This window comes from Athene noctua, chromosome 2 (genome assembly GCF_965140245.1).
Source record: "Athene noctua chromosome 2, bAthNoc1.hap1.1, whole genome shotgun sequence".
In the NCBI taxonomy this organism is placed as follows: domain Eukaryota; kingdom Metazoa; phylum Chordata; class Aves; order Strigiformes; family Strigidae; genus Athene; species Athene noctua.
The window spans coordinates 58,391,668-58,414,966 of record NC_134038.1 but is presented as its reverse complement, the minus strand read 5'-3'; the positions used below and the strand labels follow the sequence as shown (position 1 = coordinate 58,414,966).

Genomic DNA, 23,299 nt, shown 5'->3' with positions numbered 1-23,299 from the left:
CCTGACATGAACTTAGGAAGTTGTGGCTGGGCCATTTTGCTTAACCATTTATGATTTTGTCTAATTCTGACACTCAGATCCATACTTATTTATCCATCTGTGGTTTTATTTGTCTTAAACCTGTGGAGGATGAGTTTGCTGAGTGTCTTTTAGTCTTCATGCTTTGAGAAATGGCAAGTAATTGGACTTACTGAACTTACTCATACCATCCCTCGTGTTTTTCACCACGTGGACTCCAGCCATCTCTTTTTTGAGGCTGAAGAATCCCCAACTGTTTGATTTCTTCTGTAAAAGCCATTCCATATATTTGATAGACCATGTCTGCCTTCTTTTGTTCTACTTGTAAGAAAGATCCAAGTCTTTCTACTGCTGGAGAAAAAAAATAATCTTGGAGAAGCTTGCAACACACACAGTAGGAGTGAATGTTGGCATTTTGCGTGTACATTTAGTCAGCAGTGTGGTAGGGCGATACTATTTTTGTCTTTTTTTCCAGAAGTGTTAAATACTGCCTACTGCAGCACTTGGGGTTTAACTTGAAATTTTAATAATACATTATGTGCTTGCTGGCCCTGCTACTAACAGGTTTCAAATAGTTTACAAATCTGGTTTTGTGTTAGCTTTCTTTTGATACCTGAAAGATGAAGTGTACAGGGTACAGGACCGATCAAAGCTTCAGACAGTACATTTTTATCTGATAAAAGTGTGAAAGACTGGATCATAAAGAATGGTGGATAGTGCTAAATTAATTAGCTTTATATAAGTATGAGTTACATTGTATTTGCAGCAGTGTATGTTACACACCTGTGTCGTGAGAGAAAATACAACTAAAAGTGAGAGGGGAAGCAGGAACTCACAGGACTCAGCGAGCACGCGAGGGGCCGTTGCTCAGTCCTGTCTTGTTTAGAGGCGTTAGTCTTTAATGTAAAAGAGGTGCTGAGGGGAAATTTTTTCTTTCCTTTTATGTGTGTTAGCTAAAATTCTCGAAAACGAAAGGAAAAACGCAAAGGGGGTTCTATATGTGTTATGTAGTCCGAGTTATTTCATCTCTAGAAGAAGCAGCTGATGTTTCTGTGGGCAGTGCTCCTGTAGGCGGTAGGGACTCAGGGAGAAGCTGGCAGCGAGGGCCAGGCTCTGCCCCCCTGGTGCCCGGGGCTGTGCGGGAGCCCGGGCGTCAGGTCCCGACTCTTTGGAGGCCGGTTGCCTTCCCGGCCCTTCCCAGGCCGTGCCCGTTCAGCGCCTGGCAGCGCCGGGGATGGAGCGAGGCCGGGAGGAACCTGGGGGCGCGGGGTGTTGGCAGGGCCTTCGCGGCTGCCCTCCTACTGCGAAAGCAGACACTTGCTCCGGCTTTTCTCCGAACCCTGAAGCATCCGCCATGGAGACGGGGGTTAGGGTCGTTGTTTCGGGCTGCCTTCCCCCTGGCGCCGTTTGTTTCTGAGGGGGGTTGTTACCAGCCTCGGCACAGAACCAGCGGCCCGAGGGTTGTGAGGTGACAGCACCACACCGTCACGCGTGTCTAGGGCAGACGTGGAAGCCCGGTGTCTCGACAGGAGATTTAAGCGCTGCCCACGGACCCGGAGGTTGCGGCGGGGGCCGGAGCAAATCCCGCCGTCTGCGGCCCCTGGCAGCCGGGCCTCGGGCCGCCATTACGGCGGGGGGCCCGGCGGCGGCGGCAGGGGGCGCTGCGGCGCCGGGCGGCGGCCGTTGGCGGCGGGGGCGGGCGGGGACGCCATTGCGTTGCTATGAGCTGTCTGCCCCTGCGGCGGCGGCAGCGGCGGGCGGCCCGGGTGCCGCTCCTCCCGCCGGCCGGCCGCTGCCTGCCTCCTGCCTCCTGCCTGCTGCGCGGGCCGGGCTGTCCGGCGGCCTGGTGGCACTAGCGGGGCGGGGAGGATGAGCACGGCGGGACCGGGCGGCGGCAGCAGCAGCAGCACAAGCAGGAGCAGCGCGAGCAGCAGCAGCGGCCGCCGCGGCGGCGGGGCCGGTCACTGAGCCGAGGAGCACCGCGGCGGAGCGGGGCATGGCGCTGCCGGGGGAGCGCGGCGCGGAGCCCCAGCCCGGCGCCTCCCGCCCCTCCGCCGACGAGGAGGAGGACGGCGGCGGCAGCAGCAGCGGGGCCGGCGGGCAGCCGGAGGCGCTGTCGCTGGAGGAGATCCTCAGGCTTTACAACCAGCCCATCAACGAGGAGCAGGCGTGGGCCGTTTGCTACCAGTGCTGCGGCTCGCTGCGGGCCCGCGCCCGCCGCGGCGAGACCCCTGCGGCCAGGCTGGGGGCGGCCGCACACCTCCGCGTCTGGCGGGACGGCGCCGTCACCTTGGAGCAGGGCGAGACCCCGCGGCCGCCCCCCTCCGCCGCAGGTAAGGCCGGTCCCCGCCGCCACCGACCCCCGTCAGCCCCCCGGGTACGGCCCGGCCCGGCCCAGCAGCGGCCGGGTGTGGGGTGGGGGCGGCCGCCCCGTTTCCCCGGCCTTTGTCCGGTCTCCTTCCCGCCGGCGGGTCGCGGTGAGCGAGCGCTCGGCGCCTCAGCTGTGCCGGGGGAGGGGGGTGTGTGTGTGTGGGGTGTGTGTGGGGGTGTCCGTCCCTGCACCGTCTGGGTTTCGTGCGTGGAAAGGTGGAAACCGTCGCCCTGAGTTTGATGGCCTGCGTGTGGGTACAGGGGAGGTGAATGCGGGTTTGGTGTTTTATAATCGCGTCGTCTTTTGGTGCGTAATACTGTGTCATCCCCACCTATCGCGCCTGCTTTTGGAGTTCCTTTGGCCATATTGTTCATCCTGCCGTGTCTTGCAGAAATAGTTTGCTATGGGAAGGCAGCCCTTAGCATACCTCTAAGTCCATCTATTTCTGACATTAGGTAGATAAGAAAGCCGTGTACACCTACCAGGAGCTTAGCACCAACCCTCCGTTTCTTTAAAATACCCAGGAAAACATAATTTGCATTGGAAAGGAAAAACATGTCTGTTTCTCGGCATTTCAAAGTTTCTGATTATGAATGTGGAAAGGAATTTTTTTGTATTGTAAGTAAAGCTTGATTTCTGAAAAGAAACGAAAGCGAGGTAGCAGACGGATGCGATCAGTTATCACACAGATGGTGGTATTCCCCAGTACCAACCTAGTCCATGATCAGCGTCACTGAATTTTCCAGGAAGACAGAGGTTTGGGGATTTTAAAGTTAAGTGAAGCAAAAAGCTATGGTAAATTCAAAAAATGTGGTTAAGGCAGCCCTCAGAATTTAGAACATGGGTATTATGCCTGGTGTTACAATTTAATGAATCCTTTTAATACAGTGCCTGTCTGAAAAGTCTTTTGGCAGTTTGGAGCTAGTGGTACATGCAAATATCAAAATATACTCAGTGGAAGAAGAGACATAATTTTGTTCCACAATTGAAATGAGTCTAATAATGACTTCCATTTAAATGTGGTCTGATGTGCTTTTAAAATTATTTTTAAAAATGGGTTATTGTAATGTTAATAAAATGCCAGACCAACACCCAGAAGTTCCCAGAAAATATTTTCCCGACCAAGGCATCTGCATGTCACAAGAGCATTGAAGAGTTCTGTATTGCACATTGTGTGCTGATCTTACTTGCAGTGTGAGGTGATAGCAGACTTCTTCCTTTCTCTTTCCTATTGTAGGAAATATATTGATTTAATATGTATTTCTTTATTTTGTTGCTTTTTCCTTGGTATATGTGGGCTTATTCTGTTTCCTCTTACAGTACATCTTTAATGGCCCACAGGAAGGTATTGGATGTATCTGGATTTAAAGTTCAGGCCCCTCACTGACATCCAGCATGTTTAGTTTATGCAAAAGCTGCATTCCACATCTGCATTAATCTTTTAAAATGTTTTAGTTAACATGTGCTAACCTGTGTATGTTGATACTGCATTTAAATCTTTGGGTAGATGAGACCTTTTTTTTTATCTTCCAGCCCTACACTATTTTTTTTTTCTTATTTTTTTTTAACCTTATTATTGTATGTATTATGTTGTAAATCAGTTAACACCACATACATGTGCTTATTTCTTGAAAATCTTAGTGTATGTGTGTGTATATATATGTATATGTAAAAAGATACTCAGTTTGCCAAGACCTCCCAGGAAAGTATGCTGGGGGAGATAACCCAGGGACACTACCCTTTCCAGGGCACATAATAGAAGAGGGGAGATTTCTGACAGATGTCCATTCCTAAACCACACTAGTGATCCCTCTTTTGCATCAGCTGAAGGCTGGTAAGTGCCTGAATTTGAAAGGAGACAGTATTCCTTCTGGGGTCCTCTCCCTGCCCTGGTCTTCCTCATCTCCCGAACTTTGAATAGACTTCTTCAGTCCAGGCCATTGCTCAGCCTTCGAACTTTCACAAAGGATTTTGTGTGTTCATGGGAGTTAACACTCAACAACATGAAACAAAGGTGGTCCTAGTCAGCTGGCTTTTGTTCTTTGATTTGTAGAACCCGTAACAGGTTTTTCCTGGAAGACATCGTGTGTGTGATTCAGTGAATGTTGGTAATTCACTATACTGAATATTGAAGAGTTGACAGTAGTCTTGCTTCTCTTTGGTATTTTTTGAACTGTCCTAGTTCTTTTCCTTATTGCTCACTGTGGTGTCCTTAGGGGATGATTAATGAGCTTTCTGAGCCAATTTCAGCCTGAGCCTCTTGAATGGGTGTTTATTCTTAGGCTCATGTATTCTGCTTAGTAGCAGTGAGAGAAGAACCATTGCCCTGGTGCTATGACTTGAGGAGCAGTACATCGTAGCATAGGCCCTGAAGCTGTCTGACCACATTAATTTTACTTTTGAGATAAAAATTAAGGTTCTCTTAAAGAGAAGTACTGATTATGTAGAAACTGATGGTACTTCTCCAAAGCAGTTTTCTGGTTAATGCACAATACTTGACATTCCAAGTAAAAATACCCAGAAATTGAAGAAAATGGCCTTGAGATAGGAAACAAAGATGAGTTTCACTGATACCGGGGCAAAAAAACAGCCTTGGACTTGAATCCCTGTCCTTAACCAAAACCAGAGACTGATTCTCAGATCTTTCTAGTTTTATCTATGTGGTCTATTAGTATTTGGTTATCATGTTTAAAAAAAAAAAAAATCAGCAAGGTTTTGGCTAAATAAATGTAAAAAGAATAAATGTCACTCAGTTATTAATTTTCACGTAAGCATTGATATTACCTGAATCCCTGGCAAGAGGAGCATTGGGAAGGATTCCTGCTAATTTTTTTCCTGCCTTTGTATTTCAGACAACTTAGGTTTAAGTGCCTGTGTCAGGAGGCCTGTTAGAGCAATAGGGGTTCTGCAGGTTAACACTCAGAGCTGTAAAGCTATTTTGTTCTAGTGATACATAAAAAATATATAGCTGTAGGTTGGTGCATAGGTTTGGATAATTCACAAGAACAAATATTGGCTGTTAGTTTCTATTTTTGTAAACAACAGAATCCTGTGAGGGCAAATAAAGGATTCCTGGAAGAATGGTGTCTTTGGGTAGCGAACATTCGGGCTTTGTTCAGGATTGCAAAGAACGATGTGATCAGTCATGCCTGTCAATGGGGCTCGGACAAAGTCAGGAGCAAACGCAGCTGTGTCACAGTTTGCTTTAGCGACACTGACGAAGTGATGTTTTCATGGTGTGGTGCAAACCTTATCATTTTGCCAGAACTGAAGTGAGTAAGAAATAAACATGAATATACAAAAAATGAAGAGCTCGCTGTGGTCACCTCAGTATGAATCATTGTAACTGTCTGACATCTAAATACCACAGAAATGTGGGTTGCTTAGACGTACCCACGATGAAATTGGAGATACAGTGTAGAACGTATTTCACCTAATGGGTGGTTTAGCTGTCTCTTTGTTACTCGCATTTTGCATGAAATGAGCTAATGGTGGCATCTAGTAAAGTGCCAGATGCAATAAAAAATAACTTCTGAATAAGCTAAAACATTTGGTGTAAACATGTGGTTTGACTCCTCCAAGCTGTCTTCTTGTGGAATAGTACTTATAAGCGTTTTTATAAACTTGAAGCAATAATGAAGTGATAGATACAGGAATAGAAAACCCACAAGAGCGGCAGTTGACCTTGTGCCCAGTATTTAGTGGCAGCAGGATGCCGTAGGGCACAGGAGGCTGTTTCATTGGGGTCGTGTTGTCACTGTGAGCTGGGTAAGGGGCTCTGGCTTCTTAGCGTGCCAGCTGCACCCCCTCCTTCCCACAGGACAATTCTGGGGATGAGCAGGCTTGGAAAACCAAGAGTTCTCCCCACATGTTTTGTTAGTGCCAGATCGCTGACTTAGCAAAGGCAGCCACTGGTTTTGGACATTGCACTGAGCTCCTAAAGAAGAACAGTCATGAAGATCTTGGAAAGGAGCAAAGGTGGGTATTTGGAAAACCAAACCATGCTGACTTCCAGCCGTTGGCTGTTGAGGGCTGGCGTGTATGCAGTGCTCTTTGGCCTTCCCTCTCCCTCCTGAGAGCATGCCTCTGCGGGTGGTGTCAATGGCACTCCTTTTGCCTTGTCCTCTAGCCCTAGAGGAGAAAGCACAGAGGGAAATTACTCCTCGTTTTATCAGAACCAAGAGGAAAAAATCTTGGAAATCTGCCAGGTGTTCAGTGGGAGGGCATAATGCATGGAGTATTCTGGCTTTGAATCAAAAAGATCACAGAAAAGTTGACTGCACGGTGGCTTTCACGGTACTCAGAGGGCTCAGGGTGAAACACAGTGGAGAGGAATAGCTTACGTTGTCTTGGTAGATTTAATGACTTTCATGTCCTTCTTACAACCTTGTGTGCCCAGGTATTGGAAGGCAGCTTGCAGAAATATAGGACGAATAAATGCAAATTTAGCTTGCCTGCATCAAGACATTCTCATCTGTCAGTCTTTTGTGGAGCACTGAGGAAAAATATGCAGGATTTTTAGAGGAAAATGAATGTACCGACACTTTACTTATAATTTTGTTGACCCTTTTGAAAGATAATGGATGAGAGTTGTCTTGTTTGCTGTTTAAATTTGAAAACAAGTGTTGTTATGAATACTGCTAAAATAAATAGTACCTCTAGAATTAAGACTTAAATCATGCTCTGAATTCAGATTTTGTTCAAGGGTATTCAGGAACATCTGTATTTAGAAATAGTAAGGTTTGATGTATTGAGCCTTCCCTTTTCCTGCAAGACTGTTAAGATAGATAGATATCTATATAGAGAGATCTATACAGATATGTTAATGTTGGAAATCAAAATAGGAAGAAAACAGCACTAGACAGCAGAGAGGAGTCTCAGTGAGTTGATACTTTATCTCTGCTCGCTTGCTCTGCTTATCTGTGGAAAAGAGAAAGCTTAGGCCTTATTTATGCTAGGCTTGTTGCCATCAGTGTGGTTCCCAGTACGTAAGGGTGAACTGGAAGGCTTCCAGTCATGGCTTATGCTGATGCATCCTGCGCGTTGGGGGTTACGTGGGCTCTCTGTGAATATAGGCAGATGGCTAGGGAGCCTATTGTAGACAGCTCTGGTGGGGGAGGACAAAATAAGCCAGGAAAAGGTCCCAACATGACAAAATAACATCTTTGGCTAAAAAAAAAGAAAAAAAAAAAAAAAGCGGCATATTCCAAATGCCTGCACAAAAGAAATGGAAGCAAGTTGCCAACAGTGGTAGGTGACCTTGGTTACCTATATTTGTATGTAGAAATGTTGAAGATAGTACGTAGGCAGTGAAGGAATAAAGAGTAATTTGGTGTTGTTCCTAAATGAAACTTAAGAGCAAAGAACTTTAAGGAGTTTGGGGCCCCTGATGTTCATAACAGCTTGAAAGATAACACATTTGTAATTTAATGGAGGTTCTCTTGACTAGTGCAGAAAAAATGTTGCGAGAGAAAGGAAAGTGGAATTGTAGTTGTCGTTGTTAATGGTGATCGAAGAGTAGGATAAAGAATGAAACATCTGCCATAATGTTGCAGAGAATTAATGTGATGTCCCTATGGGGCATGACTGGAGAAAGCACAAAGGTGCTTTTTTTTTTTAAAAAAAACCCCAGTAATAGTAATGGAGTGCAACTTCAGGGGCTGACTGGAGGTGACAGTTTGCTCCACAGTACCCAGTGAGAGGTGATGGGTAAGACTTGGGTAGCATGAGAAGGGCTTTGAAAATGAAGACAGTAGCAGTGTATGATGTGACAGAGAGAGAGTGCACACCTTTAACAGGAAGATTCAGAGAGCACGATGTGATCAGAGCGACAGGGAGTGAAAATGACCCTCATGGCCCGAGTGTGAGTGACTGCGTTTGCCAGCTGTGTGGTAGGTGTGTTGCAGGTGACAAGAGGGTTAAAGGTACATAATATCCTGGATCCATGTTGGCAATGAATATATCTTTATAAAAGCAGGGAAGCTTTTTCATAATACCTGTTAAAAGGAAACTGGAGAGTGTTCACTCTTTGTTTCTGAGTTAATTTATCACATTACAGCACTGGATCTGTTAAGGAGACAAAACAAATATTGTTCTATTCCTGATAAAACCATAAGTTAGTTTGCAAGACACGCACAGCTATGTTATTGAATTTTATTACCGAGCAATTTAAGAGGAACAAAAGGAGATCAGTCAGTTTGTACAGTGTAAATACAAGACTGCAGAGACATAGCTGAGGTAGAAAAGAATTAAGAGAACTGTTTTCATCTACTTGAGAGAGTTTATTATCAGCTGGTGAAAGTTCTTAACTGATCCAACAGTGCTGCGTTACCAGTTTAGAAAAACTGTAAACTGCTTGAAACTCTGGATCCATCAAACATGATGGCAGAAACTACCAGTGACTTCAATGGGATCAGAATTCTGCCACAAGCACACATACTTGTTGAATGAGCAGGCATGTGGATAGGTCCTGGAAAAAATTAGAATATGATTAGAGTGACAGAACTTTTAAAAAAAGTTGAAAATTAAGACAAGTGAACTCTGCAAATTCACTTTCTGGGAAGGGTTGATATCTGGACAGACCAGAGGAAAGTGAATGTAGTATCTGTACGTAAACATCTGAGAAGAGACTGGCAGCTACAAATAGAGCTCAGTAGCACTGAGAGATGTGTATCTACCTCAGTATTTATTTTAAACTAACAAAAATTGATGTGATCCCTAGGTAAACTTACAGGTTTGCTAAAGAGGTTGAGCATTGGAACATAGAAAGAATTGTACAGTGACCACAGCTAGTTTTCTTGTGCAGAGTAGAAATGGGACAAGACAAAGAGTGACCATTTAATTGTATCTTGGAAGGTAGCACTAAGGTAGTATGGATTTGTTAATTTGGAATTAAAGATTATTTTTAAATAATTTTTATCATAAAATTTAACTGTGTATTAACACTGAAGACCTATTAGTACCTTTGCTTTGTGCAATGTACAAGAGGATGGCTTATGACAGTACAAAATGAGGAGTGACTTCAGTGAAACGTTGCATGGAGAAAGATGAAGGCATGAAAAAAAAGTTGATGCAAGGAAGGAAAGTTCTGGCTGCTTTCGGTCTAGTAACTTCTCTAAGAATTTTTCTTGTTTCTTATGAATTTCTTTCTCTTTCCTTTTTCCTCTAGAAAAATGAGGCATGCAATTTCTAAATCATCAACCGTAGGCTGATAGAGAAATCATTAATCAGATCCAAAAAGCGACAAGCTGTAAAAACTTATTCCATTTGTTGTTGCCTTCTAATTACACAGTTTAAAGGAAGGCCATGTTGATCCTCAAAGTCTAAGTGTTTTACTTAAAAACATGGGTCTCTGTGCTCGCTGCTCTGATAGGTCTCTGATTACCTCTCCTAATCCAGTATGCTTCCTTCCATTTCCTTGTGTTCTTGCTGCTCTTGACCTTCGTCCCTGCAGCCTGATGTCTTCTACTCCTAAACTATACTTTACCTAATTTGTCTTTGTAGTTTTCACTTTTTTCTGTTTCTTTTTATTATGCAAGATTTCTCTGTCCTTCTCTGTTTATCTTGTAACATCTGTCCTCTGTCAGAAGTCTGGTTCACTCTTGCTACATCAATATTTTCCCCTTCATTTAATTATGAATCCTGTTTTTGCATATTCATCTCTTTTCCTTATGTTGCTTGGTCACCTTTGCTTTCTGCATTCTTTTCCTTTCCTTTTATTGGTACTAATCTTGACTCTTGTATTGACTGATTGACAGTCAGATTTGGTAACTCATGGTCCAGTTCCTGCAATCAGACGATTAAATGCGAGTCTAAACTTTTTTTACTTTTTTTAAAGGAGCTCCTCGTTCTCTTAAGGGCAGGGAAAAGCTTACTATTGTAGCTACGGTCCCTCTTGAAAAGCTAGAAAGAAATAAAATTCAACTTACCATTAATTTGGGGGCCTGTCTAAAGACTGTTCAATTTAAGGATCTTGAGTTAGTGACTCCTGTGTTCTTCCTTGCTCCCTTTCCTTTGATTAGCTTCTGTGTTCTTTCTTTGGTCACCTTCTTCCGCTGTCCTCCAGTACCTATGGGCAGTGGCTGTCTTTTCTGAAGGCAGCTTGAATTCTGCTATCGTGGAAGTACCAGCTTGATTTCACACACAACCTGCAGAAATGGGCTGTGGCATTGAATTAGAATATTAGTCTTGAAAACAAAGTGAGTTTCGGGTTTGTTGCTAAGGTCTACATCAGCTACGCTGTTGCCTGAAAAATCAAGTGCTAATAATATCAGTTCTGCAAGAAGTTGTCTGGAAGCAAATGCTTTTGGATCTATGCAGAGGAATCTGAGCCCCTAGAGGAAGGCTAGGAAGATGCTCTGAGGCTCTAAAATGCAGGGCTGTTAGAGCAGCTGGTTACAGCTGAAACAGCGGCTCTGAGATTGTGGTGTCACATCACTAACATCAACTCTGTAGCTTAATTTTGTGTCGGATAGCAGAGTGCAAATGGTTTTGCACGTCCTGCATGCTTTCTTACAAATATCCTGTGTCAGTCCACTTTAACATGCTGAATTATCTATTTTGCCTTTAAAATTCGGTCTTAAATGTGTGCTTCTTGCTGTTGGCAGCAGTACATAATATGCTTGCTCTTTGTTTTTAAATCTATGAAGACCCTTTCTAACCATGACCTGTTAATCCTTGGAAGGCCAGGAAATAGTGCTTCAGTGAAGCACAGGCTATAGATAAATTGAGTATAGTCTTTTTTTAACAGCATTCTGGGAGATTTTGTGAAAAGAATTATTTTTTCCAGTCTAAATAGCAGCCTGAAGCTCCTGCCTTGAGGGATGAGACAGTGTGCCCTAATGCCTGATGAAAATTTGGCAGGACACCTCCTGTTAAGAGTTTGAAATAAGAATAATTTTCAAGTAGAAATTTTGAGGAATGGAAAATGAATGTCATGTTTTGGGGTTTCTTTTTTTTTGGTGGCAAATATGTCTCTCTGAGGACTGTTTTCAGAGATACAGGAAACCTCCAATTTAAGGCTCTTTCCTTGCAATAACTGTTCATTTTTTTTGCATTTCAACAATCTAAGTGAAAAAATCATATAATCTTTCAGAGTATAGCTTGTTTGTAAATTGAAGTTAACTTGACAGTTAAAGTTATGCTATTTACTAGTAATTGAATGCATTAATCACTTTTGAAAACTGTCATGGAAAAATACTGTTGAATCTTTTTTGGCAGTAAGAGTGGTGAAAATGCTGCACAGATTAGGATCTAGTTGAATGGTTGTGAAGTCTGGAGCAGTCTGCATCTATGTTAAGAAGCAGAAGCTGAAATAATTTTATAAGTCTTCACCTATTTACCAGATAAGCACTTAATACTGCTTGCAGACAGAGACTATTCTGTTACTTCTTACAGGGATGTTCTTTTATTCTCCCAGTCAAATGCAGAAAGTGTGACCCTTAGGCTACATTTAAGACGTTCTGCTTTTTCAGTCATGTCAGCTGAAGAGAAATTTCTGCTTCCAGCCAGTATAAGTAAACTGGCTTGCATAGGCCATACAAAAGCAAATTCATTTCAGGCTTGATGCAAGTAGGGTGCATGTTTCTTGGGTCAATATTGTTAAATGCTGGCCTCTTCAGAAGTGTAGGAAATTCCTGATGAAGGGCGTCCATAAGTCAGTGCCAACAGCTCAGGGAAATCTGCTAAGTGGACTCAAGGTACAGAGGTGTATGGAATGGTATGGTTAATAATTACCATAATGCAGTATACATTAAAATGTAAGTCAATTAGTACTTTGCACCTGTCTAGAATACTGTCTGCGGTGCATTTTTGCTGGTGTGAGACTTAAACTACTTACCATTCCACCTTCCTTCCCCAGCATGTGGAATCATAACAATAATACTGTTTTTTAAAATACTGGTATGAATGGGGATAAATAATCCAGTTTAAGATGTTCCCTATATTTTTATAACAAAACAAAAAGCAAATTATGATTTGCTCTGAAAGCAGTAGTAGATTTTGATAGTACCATAAATGAAAAAAGGAAAGTTTCCAGAATGAGTGCTTTTCCTTGAAGAACAGCTTTCATAGAAGTTTCTGAAGGAAGATCTATCAAAGGGGCTTGTTAGATAAGCTTCTTGCTATTCCTTTTAGAAATCCAAATTTTGCCTTACTTATTTTGGTCTGGTATGATTTATTTGTTTTCATGCTTCAGGTCTTGGTTAGGACTTCTATTAAAAGGATCTTCATAGGATCTCAGCAGTGCAATGAGTACTTTGTGTCTGTGCCGCTGAGAGGATCTAATAGACAGTTTAACTCCTGTTCCATTAGATCATAGGAGCAAATCAAGATATTTTAAATTATCAGTGATTGCAAACATTGCTGGCCTTCTGTATTCCACTGCATCATTACAGGTTTAAAATGAGTACTTTTTTCTGAAGCAGTAATTTAGAAAAAAAAAAAAAAAGTTGTATTTTTCTTCAAAAAAAGACAACACACTTTTTTTCCCCATCTTGACTCCATTTCTGTGAATCAGTGTAGTATGATCCTGCATCATGGAGATACTTTGGTTTGGTCGTCTGTCACTTGAGTTTCCCAGAAATAGCCCCCAATATTAATAAATCTGCTAATAATCGTATGAGTATTACAAAATTTCCTGAGTTAATTTCTTCCATTTATTATTTATAACAATCACATTAATGTTCCCATTTTAAATGCAAAAAAAAAATGTATGTGCATCTTGAAGTGAATCAGCCAGAATCATGAGTCCTTTTGAAAAGAAGATACGTGATGCAAAAGCTACCTTTTTAAGTCAGTCTTCTTCACTTTGAAGTCAGACACCAGTGCTAAGCCTTCAGCTTGCATTGGCAACAGTTCAGAATGAAGGTAAACAACTTTCACTGTTCAGTCGATGTTTTCTATTCATTAGGATGTGTTTAGCCTTTAGCTTCAAAGAGAAGGTGACCAGTTCAATATGAAAAATTAATCTTTTTTCTATGCAGGTGAGTCTTCCTTAGTGCCGACAGTTTTGCGTGCCGTTCAGATTTAACATATTAAGTCATCATGATCAATCCTCTGTGCAGACATTATGCTAACCAGTTGGTTGAGCTTCCTTGGACTTGCCAGGCAATCTGATAAAACAGTCCCTCCAGTTATGGCGACAAATTGCGGGCTTTTCCAAACTATTGCAGTAAATCCTTTGGCCACACCGGGTGATGTTCAGCAACCATTACCTGTAACATACACTCTCAGTATATGCACAGTCAAGTGAACATGTGCTGTTCTAGTTTTTGAGTATGTGGGGACTCAGAATTGTGTCACGCGTTGCCTCGGGTGAGTGCCATTAGGCCCAAAGTCGTAGATTTTAAACTAGCAGTGTGGGTGCAATGCAGCTAAAAAGCCAAGAGGAAAAGAGTAAAATTCAGTATCTGTGCATTCTGAAATTAAAGTTTTGGGTAGTGCCCCTTTGAAATGGATATATTTCTGTGGAATACTTGACTTTCTTGAATATCCTTTTTTCAATAGAAAATCATCCTATCAGAATTACTTCACCCTACTTTGATATGAATTATGAATATGAAATGATAAGCTTTTTGCTTTTAGTGAAATGGTACCTTCCTAATATGCTGTGAAATTTGTCTTATTTTTTGTAAGCTGTCAAGCCACTTACACTAAAGTGGTTTGTCTTTGAGAAAATGAGGTTTTAATTTGATGAAACAATTCAGAAACGGAATTTTTCTGTGTTATATAAATTCCAGAGTGATGTTTCTGAACTTGGAGGAGATGCAGAAATTAACAAGAGGGATTTATAAAAATATTACAGTAATGCTTCAACTTTAATTTGCTTGAGCGTCGTGTTGTTTTTGAACTCTTTGATATCCCAGAAGTATCAGATGAAACAGTAGCTTTTCCCTGGTTTTTGAATTAAGGTTGTTTTTTCTCTTGAAATAATTATTTGCTTTTGCTTAATTTAAGCCAACATGTTTTCATGTTCCCTCTATGGCCAAGCATCAGTCACACAATTTAAATAATGAAGCCTGGCATTAAAGACACATCCTTTTAAAAAGGAGTATTGTGAAGGATCCAAATAAAAAGGGCAGGGCCTTCTTGTTGTTAATTCTATGATGCATATATAATGGAAGCATTATTGAAATGTATGATTTAAAGTAAGGCAAAGAATATGTGGAAGTTACTCAAAAAAGTTACTCAAGTTTTTACTTTTATTTGTCTATAGTCTTTTACTTATTCTGAAAACTTTTTTTTCACATTACAGATAAATCGAGCCGTTTACACTGCACAGAAATGGAGGTAAGAACTATTTTGTGCTCTCTGCTAGTTCTGATTTAGCTCACCAATTTTTCATTAACTTATAGTGTAAATATGATACATTTATAAATGCGGAGTTATCATTGCAAAGTTGTATCTTGAAATGTCTCTTGTGTTTATGACTTTCATTAACAGCTGCATGAATTAGTCTTATGTTCAGAAACAGAGGAAAGAAAGGCCATGCAGTTTTCCAGAAACAAGGTTAGAGATACCTTACGAAGATAATGTAATCTCATTTGATGTTAATTTCTTTAAAATAGGTGTTTGCAGCAGAATATTTTATTTTAGATAATTTCTGTTGGATAAATTCTCTTGTTATACTTGCTTCAGAAAGGGCTAGTAGGTTGTGGAATGAATAAGTTTATGGAATTACTTGGTGATTTTTGACAACCCAAGAATTTGGATGGAAGCAGAGAAGACAAGTGATCTCAGTGGTGTTGGTCCATCTAAACACATCCCGATTTCAGATATTTTTAATATTTTCTTTAATTTATCACTTGACAATATTTTGAGGCCCAAGAAATACTGTTGTATGTCTTGCTGGGGTAGCAACAGAAACACAAATCCTGTTAAATCTGCTTGATTTATATCTCGACCATTATTTGTGTATCTTTGATACTAAGCTGTGACTAATATTCTAAGAATGTTCGAACTATCATTTTGTCAGATTTGTAGATTTAATCCAAGACTGAAAGGAAAACTAAGTAGAATGTCTTGCTGAACAAGATGAGGACACATAGTATAATTTTTATTATCGTACAGAGTAAATAAGACAGTCTACTCCTTAAAAAAACTTTTCTAGCAATAAATACGGTTTCAGTGTCCTTTGCAGGGCAGTCTTTTCTCACTGCCTTTGAACCTCCTTTGAAATGTAAAACTGAGTTTTTACTTCAACTATTCCATCAGTACCTGGGGCTGAGCCTGGAGATGAGGCAAGTGCATGAATCTTAATTGGTGGGTTATCTGTTTTCTCATCAATAATATATATGAAAGTGACAAACTGCTGTTACTGTGTGGTTTATACATGGATAAACTGTTCATGTTTAAAGACAAAATGAAAGGCCAGCTAATTCAACTACAAACAGTATAATGCTAAGGCCATCCAGATTTTTGCAAGCCTTAATAAAAAAAGGGAAATGTCCTTTCAGCAGGACACACCGTAAGGAGTAATTCCTAACTGACGTAAGTACAGAAATTGGAAGTAGGCACATTTTGTTTCTTCCTGTGGCTCAGTTTAAGCAAACACATCTTGGTTTTGTATCAGCATTTGTAAAATCTCAGTTCATAAATCTAATACCTTACTTACAAATTATAATCCAGTGTGTCATTTGCTTTGCATACTAAATATTGTTTACAGTTTCGTCTTGTGTTGTTTAATGGAAGGTGATGAAAGGCCCCAGCACTAAAAATACAGATAATAATAAACCCCTGTTAAATTATTTTTAACAAAATGTAAAATATTTCGTTTTGGGTAAGTTAAAAGTGCTTTTATTTCAACTGAAAATGTCTAGTGAGAGTCAGTTGGGTATGTTATACTTCATCTTCCCTGGGAAAAGATTTTTTTTTTTCTTTTGATCTTTTAAAAATATTTTTTTGTTGATAGTTGGAAAGAAAAGCAGATTAGAATTTCCTGGGAGTCAGAAGCTTCATTTTAAATTGTCTCTAATAAGCAGCACAATGACCATTAGCATATTAACTCTTCTGTTTATAATTGTCATTTTGAAGGAGGCTATGAAGGAGTCAGTGGCTTTTTCCTCCTCCAAAATTCCTTTGGGGCTGCAGCTTTAGATTTGGAGTTGATGATGTTTGTGTTTTTCAGAACTAGGAATTCAGCAGACACAGCCTGTCTCACTTTTTTGATTCCTGTGGAAAAGAGCGTGGCCTGATTGAAGGTCTTAGAATTTGTGTTAAACTTCTTAAAGTTGTGACTAATAACAGTCATAACATTTTTGCAAAACATGTAAGCTATCCTGAATTGATACACCATTATTTCAAGCTAGCAGTATGAGTGCTGTGTCAAGTTCAGAGTCTAGATGCCATAGCCATAATGGGAAGATGGGAGTAAGGAATAAAGTGATTTTATTTAATCTACATCTGTCCATGACTGTTACATATATAATAATAGTGTTCCTTAGTTGTCTCAACCAAGGTGGTGAAGATTATTTAAAATATGCCAGCCTTATTTGTAAACATTTAGTACTCCATATTGAAAGTATTCTGTGAATACTAAGTGATTCATACGTAGGAAGGTTTTAATTGCTGTGTATTTGAAAAGACCCACCTAACTGATCACAAGCCTGTTGTGCATGATTAATGCAGTTAGCCAGTATGTATGTAATATAAAGATAGGTGCAACCTCTCCCATTTGTTTAGAAGTCAAAAATTAATTAAATAGCCTGTCCTGAACAATGGTGAATAAATTGTTCAACACCATTCAGCTCATGTCAAATCACAAAAGGAATCAACTGTAGAAGTGTTTTATTGAGCCTTCATGTGCTCTGTATGCAAATTTTATTCATGAGCTATCAGTTATATGTATCTCTAATTATTAAAAATCTTAATACACAGTGAAAGTTATAATACTTGTCTATGGAGCTAAAATTGCTTTTTTTACCTTTTCATTGGGAACTTGAAATATTGACTATATTTCAGTTAAAAATTTAGGGAAATAAATATATAGGTTATAAGGATACTGTGTTCACTTTGGTATAAAGAGGAATATATTTGTTAATTCACTGGGTAGATGCAAACAAAATCAACTACCTCTGTCATGCTGATGAAAATGAGAGCATGTATTTAAGCACAGGATGTTAGAATTTCAAAAGAAGTGTCATAATTTTTCATTAAAAATAATACCACACCTACATTAAAGTGTGTTACCTGCTCAAAATTCAAGCTGTGTAAAATATGTGTATTTATCATGTACTAGTATCTAGGATTCTTTTTTTTTATCCTTGTTGAGTGTAAACAAAAGTAACATTCTGATTGAGGGGTAATTGCTGCAGCAAACAATCCTTGTCATGCACAGTGATAATTACTTCATTCTGCTACCTGAGCATTAACCTTATGGTGACAAGGGAGAAGAATTGTCAGCACACGGAGGACAGGCAAAAATGATTTTATGAGAAATAGTAAAATATAACTGAGTGGGCTTCTATCAAAATAAGTTGTTTTGATTATGCATTGAAAAAATGAAATTCTGTGTGAATGCTTGATTACAAACCTGGTAATTCTATTAAAGCTTTTGATTTCTTGTGCTGTTAAGAGAACTAACAGGAACTCAGGATTGCCTTTAGAAGTCAAAGTAGAATCATGCATCTTTTCTTGTGAGCATCAAGTCGTGCTTGGGCATTATGTGCCAGTTCTGGTAAGTGAAGCGCTCATCCCATGCTGATGGAATTATCTCACAGAGAAGCTGCATGTCCAGCCTTTTAGGGACCTGTTATTTTAGATTATTGATTATTGTTCACTGATACAGTGGTTCTGTGGCAGTCAGTCTGACCTCCTGTTTTTCCTGAATTATTTCATAGTCACAAAGAAACAGCTTAACAGACACTTGATTAAATAATAAACACACAAAGAAGTAGAATTCAGGTTTTGATCTTTTGTGTTTTGTAATGGGCTACTTTTTAAAGAGAAGCTTTGCTTTTTGTAATTTCTATAAGCATTTACAGCACATCAGGAGGAGGTTGATCTTGGAAGAAAATGGTTTTCTGTTGTTTACTTGCTATAAGGTTGGCGCATTGCCTTTTTCATTCAGCAATTTCATTAGGAATACACAGTGAATATTGGGCCAGAGAACTAGTCATGTATTTGACTAAGCTGATTTAGTGATAGTCAAATCCTGCCATCTGTCCAGAGTCTAAGAGAATTCAACTGTTCCTTGTAAAGAAAGGCTTTGCAATTTTGCCATGTAGTATGACGTGCCTTTAATAATCTACGCGCCCTAAAGTCACACAGGATTTATGATGAAATCTTCATTCCAGTGATGCCACTGGTAAACCTTTCAATCAGCTGGGGAAGAGTCAAGAGGCAGATTTTTGCCTTGGTCTTCTGACAGTTTCAGATACTGGCTGGTGGAAAACTAGGTCTTGCTGTAACTGTGGTCCCCCCGGGGAACATTTTGCCTGTGAAATGCACAAATAGTGGAGCACGGAACGTTAGGTGGTAGTAGTGGGTTTTCTGATGGTTTTTGTTTTGTTTTGTTTTAAATCTTAAAGGTAAAAAATATTCCATATATAGTTACTCTGTTTTTTCCTGGTATTAAATGTGAAAGTTTGCAAATATAGTTTATATGACTCTGAAAGAGATCTCAGAGTGTTGGGAGAATAAGTTAACTTGTACAGGTCTTCAGTTTTTGCAGAACCCTTTCTATATGAATACCTATCATATCAATGGCATGCTATTCTCTCTATGGTAGCTATCATATGTACTGATTGATCATATTAGTTAGCTATAAGGTACTATTTTTTTAGTAGAACAGTGCCAGTGGACATGTTTACCTGTCTGTTGGGACCAAAAGATAGGTCATTCAAACTACAGGGAAACATTAAGCTTTAGACGTTGTTTGTATGCTCACAATTTAATGGCTATTTGTATTGTCCTTTGTTGCTGTATATAATAAAATATAAGTTTGGAGTATCCGTATAAGATGAGAATGCTATGTTTCATACTCTTTGTTGTTGTTGCTATTGCAAATAAATTTTAAGCTACAGAAATTATAACTACATTTCCGGTCTGCTATATCCCTCAGAGGCTTCTGAGATCATATGACATTGTTTTTCTATGAAGTCTGCTCGTTTTCTGTTAGAGATGCTGTGTTTTCCTGCCTCTTTGCTAAGCACCAAATAGTTAACAGTAAAAACATAGTCTAGACAAGAGGTACACTTTCTGGGGATGAATAGAAACCTGATGTAATGGTTCTTCTGGAGTGATTGCATGGAGAGAGCTCTTTATTTTCTTGGTGGATTTCTGAAACTAAGGTAAAATAGAACCGTGGAGTTTAGTAAATTCAATTTCAGTGGTAAGTTTGACCTGATGGTGTTGGCTTTTTGATCTCCAGGGGACAAAACCCAACCCAAATCTTCCATTCTTGAATATCTCTATTCACTCAGAAGTCCAACACCCATCATGTAAAAAGTATGCAGAAGATTTACAGGTGATAAGAATAAAGTACATAAAATGTAGATTAAATGTCAGATGAAAAGCACACAAAGAAGCTGAATCTCTGAAGATTTCCTGTTTACAGCTATTCTTCCCCTGTACCACTTCAGTCCACATAGCATTTATACTTGCAGTGATGAGATGGGAGTACTGAATTGGTTCAGCGGTTGGTTTGATCTTTGGGAAGCCAAGGGAAATTGGACTTCAGTACATACTTTTTTAGGAGAGCAAGGAGCACTTTGACCTGATTAAGTATCTGAATATATATTGCATTCATTTTGTACTGCATTTTTCCTTCCAGATGTACTACTTTTGATATCATAGTTATCTTGCTGCAGAACATGAGTAACTTCCTGAAGTGGGTATTAGTGATGTTCTATGAAGAACAATTTTTTTTTTTTTAAATGTTATGATCCTACTAGATTATTAAATCATCTTAAGAGAGAAAATTGCTCAAATTGACCTTTTTGTGTGTATGTGTTCCTAATTGATGTCTAATTTTTCTTATTTCTGGGTGGTTGGATTTAGTAGCTCTCTGACTCTAATATAAAGGCCCTTGAATATATAAGCAGCAGTATTTCACCTATAACAGGCATTACTGGATTAGGCTAATTGTAACATAGCTAAAATAACCTAATTGCTTGTTTATCAGTTTGGAATTTGGTTGGTGGTCAAAGAAAACAGGAACTCAAGGAAGCCAAACAATTTCACTTCAGCAAGTTCAGTTACCAGGTACCATCTTCCCAATTAATAATTTAAAAGCAAATGTTGTTTAAAATTTAGCCAGAAAGAAAATGAGGCAAGGATTGGAAGGTGAAACTAATAATATCAGTAAATTTATTTTCAAAATATAAAGAGATTTAAAGTGAGAGACACAGTTATTTATGAATGAGTCAAATCCAGAATTCTCCATCCTACTTTGTTTAATGACGCCTGTGCTCCTCTTTTTGGTGATAACTTATATTAACACTGAGTCATTCTAACATTCCTGCTTTGAATGTGCCTAGAAATATTGATCAAGTTGATCTAAACCATTCTTCTACGAAGTAGAGTGTATTTTATCATACAAAATTCTGGTTAGCCTCTCTACATGTGTAGAACCCTCAGCAATTTATACTTGGGAAAATTACATTATGAAGGGCTTTTTTAAAATGCAGCTTTAGCTGACCTAATGCAGATGAACACGTGGAATTTTTATGAACAAATAGACAGTGTAGTTAATCTTTGTTTAGCTTTTGATTTCTCTCGCAGCCCTCTGCTATCTTGTTTCTGTCCTGGGAGCAAGAAGAGCTGCTGTCCTCTGGTTGTGAACATGCAGAAGCTTCAGTTACTGCAACAGAAGGCAGGGGAAATATGGTATCCCCTCACAGGATTTTCAAAGGTTATTCAGGAAAATACTAAGAATAAACTTAACTGGAATTTTAGTCAGATACTCATTTTCAGTTGGTTAATAACAGGGCAGGTCATGGTGGCCCATTCAGAAATTGCCAGTAACACTGTCTTTGAGCATTCAAAAATCATAAGGCTTATTTTAGCATACAGTGAGATCAGTGGAAAACAAACTGTTGAAAATTATGTGGGTTTTTATGTTAGTTCCTAGGTTTTGGTTAATACAGGCTCAGATACTTTTTTTTTTTTTTTTCAGTTCCATGACTGAATGTTTTTCATCACATGAACACTAACATATGTAGCTTTTTCATCTAAATCACTTGACCTGAGAAGTTGAGATGTTAAAGCAAGATTTGCAGTCGAGTCATGAGAGTGTGCAGCACTGTGTGCTTTCTTTGGCAGGGAGGATACTGAATCAGTCTTGAGGCTCACTGAGGCAAAAAGGAGTTTTTGTTAGTTTTCTTTCTTAGTGTACTTTTCTTTTGTTTGACTTGACATAGTGCAACTCATTTGAGCTTTTGTTCTGAAGTGAACTTTTTAGCAACTGCTAAATTTCTGTGCTCCTTGTGACCTACCAGTGTGAACATTTTCATCTTAAATTGTTCAATTTTTTCTGCCACTTACATGTTTATAATGTCAATCATGGGAAAACAAAGCAAGCTCCAAGATCTCTCCTTAATGGTGTGAAGGAAGGACTCTAAAAGATGTTCAGTGCTGAACTCTTCGATTATCATGTAGTGTTGCTGCGTGCTTTAGCATGTGAAGTAAAATACTTCTATTTACCAAAAGGAAATACAGAGGGTAAATTAAACATACAGATAAAACAAAGGGGTGACTGAATCTAAATGTGTATTTCATCAGGTCCAGTTCTTCTATTAACCAGTAGTAATTGTGAAGCACCTGTAAAGCTTTTAGTATTTCACCCTCAGCAAGAAGTGAAGGTTAAATAATTAACTAGGACAAGGCAAGCTGTTCACACTTAGTAGATTAACTCCTGCTTCATTTAGGTAGGTGGGGATATTCTGTTAAATTAACAGTCTTCCATGTATTTGTTCCAAAGCCTGAAACACCCTTGTCTGAGTCTCCTGTCACTGTTTTTCATCTGTATTGTACCTTTACTTCCAAGCCTCCCTCTCCTGTTTTCTTTCAAAATATTTTATAGTTCATTCATTAACTTCCTCTATTTCTGTTTCTTCCTAACCAAAAAGTTAATCATCTGCTTTTGTGGGTGTGTGTTACTGCCTCTGCCCAACATTTGATGACTCTCAACATTACAGAGATGATTCTCTGCTCCAAATGTGTTCTTTCACAGCTCCCTGCGCTTCTGCTTGTTTCTTCTGTTGGTCCTAGTAGATGTTGTACTGCTACCTGAATTCATTATTCCTCTGTTATGTATTTCTCATTGTGTCGTTATCTTTCTCTGTTATCTGGACTTGTGATATTAACGTTATCTTTGACTCACACTCTTTCCTTTCCTCCAGATGCTTGCCAAATCCTTAATTGCCGTCTGCTAAAGCACCCCTCTCTTCTCTGTTGCCAAGATGATAATTCAGGCTTTGTGTGGTTTTTTGCTGGGTTGCTTTGGCTAATGCAAGCTGCCTGCTACCTACTCCTTTCTTAGCAGTGATGTAAAATATTTCTTCAAAGTTTTTTGAAAGACCCGCCTCTGACTGCATCATAGTTTTGGGGGTTATTAATATGTCGCTTTTCTCTTCACCTCTGTCTTGCACATTCAGACTGTCTTCTTCCTACTATTGTAGGTCTGAAGCAGACACTCACTGCAAAGTAAATAAGTTGCTCCATCTGGTCTCTTCATTTAGGAAGATGTGTCATTCCTTGTGCTGTGTGTTCTGTTTGCTTTGGAGCAAAGCTCTTACAAATGTTTCAGAGAACATGGATGAGAAAAATGTGTGTGTATTCTTCTAAACGATGTATTTCTAACCCCTTCACCATTTGGTGACTGTAAATCAGTACTTTCCTTTGATTATATTTTGTAGCATGTCAGATTACACTTGGTTTTCTGAGCATTTGTTTTGCATATTTGAGTATTTC

General features: G+C 39.7%; 1 protein-coding gene across 3 annotated transcripts in view; it reads left to right on the top strand.

Annotated features, from left to right (window-relative positions):
• Positions 1 to 1,835: 1,835 nt before the first annotated feature.
• SPIRE1 (spire type actin nucleation factor 1) overlaps positions 1,836 to 23,299 on the top strand; it is a 133,123-nt gene continuing 111,659 nt past the window's right edge. For all 3 annotated transcript variants that reach the window (XM_074899269.1, XM_074899268.1, XM_074899267.1), the window contains exons 1-2: positions 1,836 to 2,351; positions 14,643 to 14,677. In XM_074899269.1, coding sequence (XP_074755370.1) covers positions 2,015 to 2,351; positions 14,643 to 14,677 — 372 coding nt within the window. In that variant the 5' untranslated portion in view covers positions 1,836 to 2,014. The remainder of the gene's footprint in view (positions 2,352 to 14,642; positions 14,678 to 23,299) is intronic.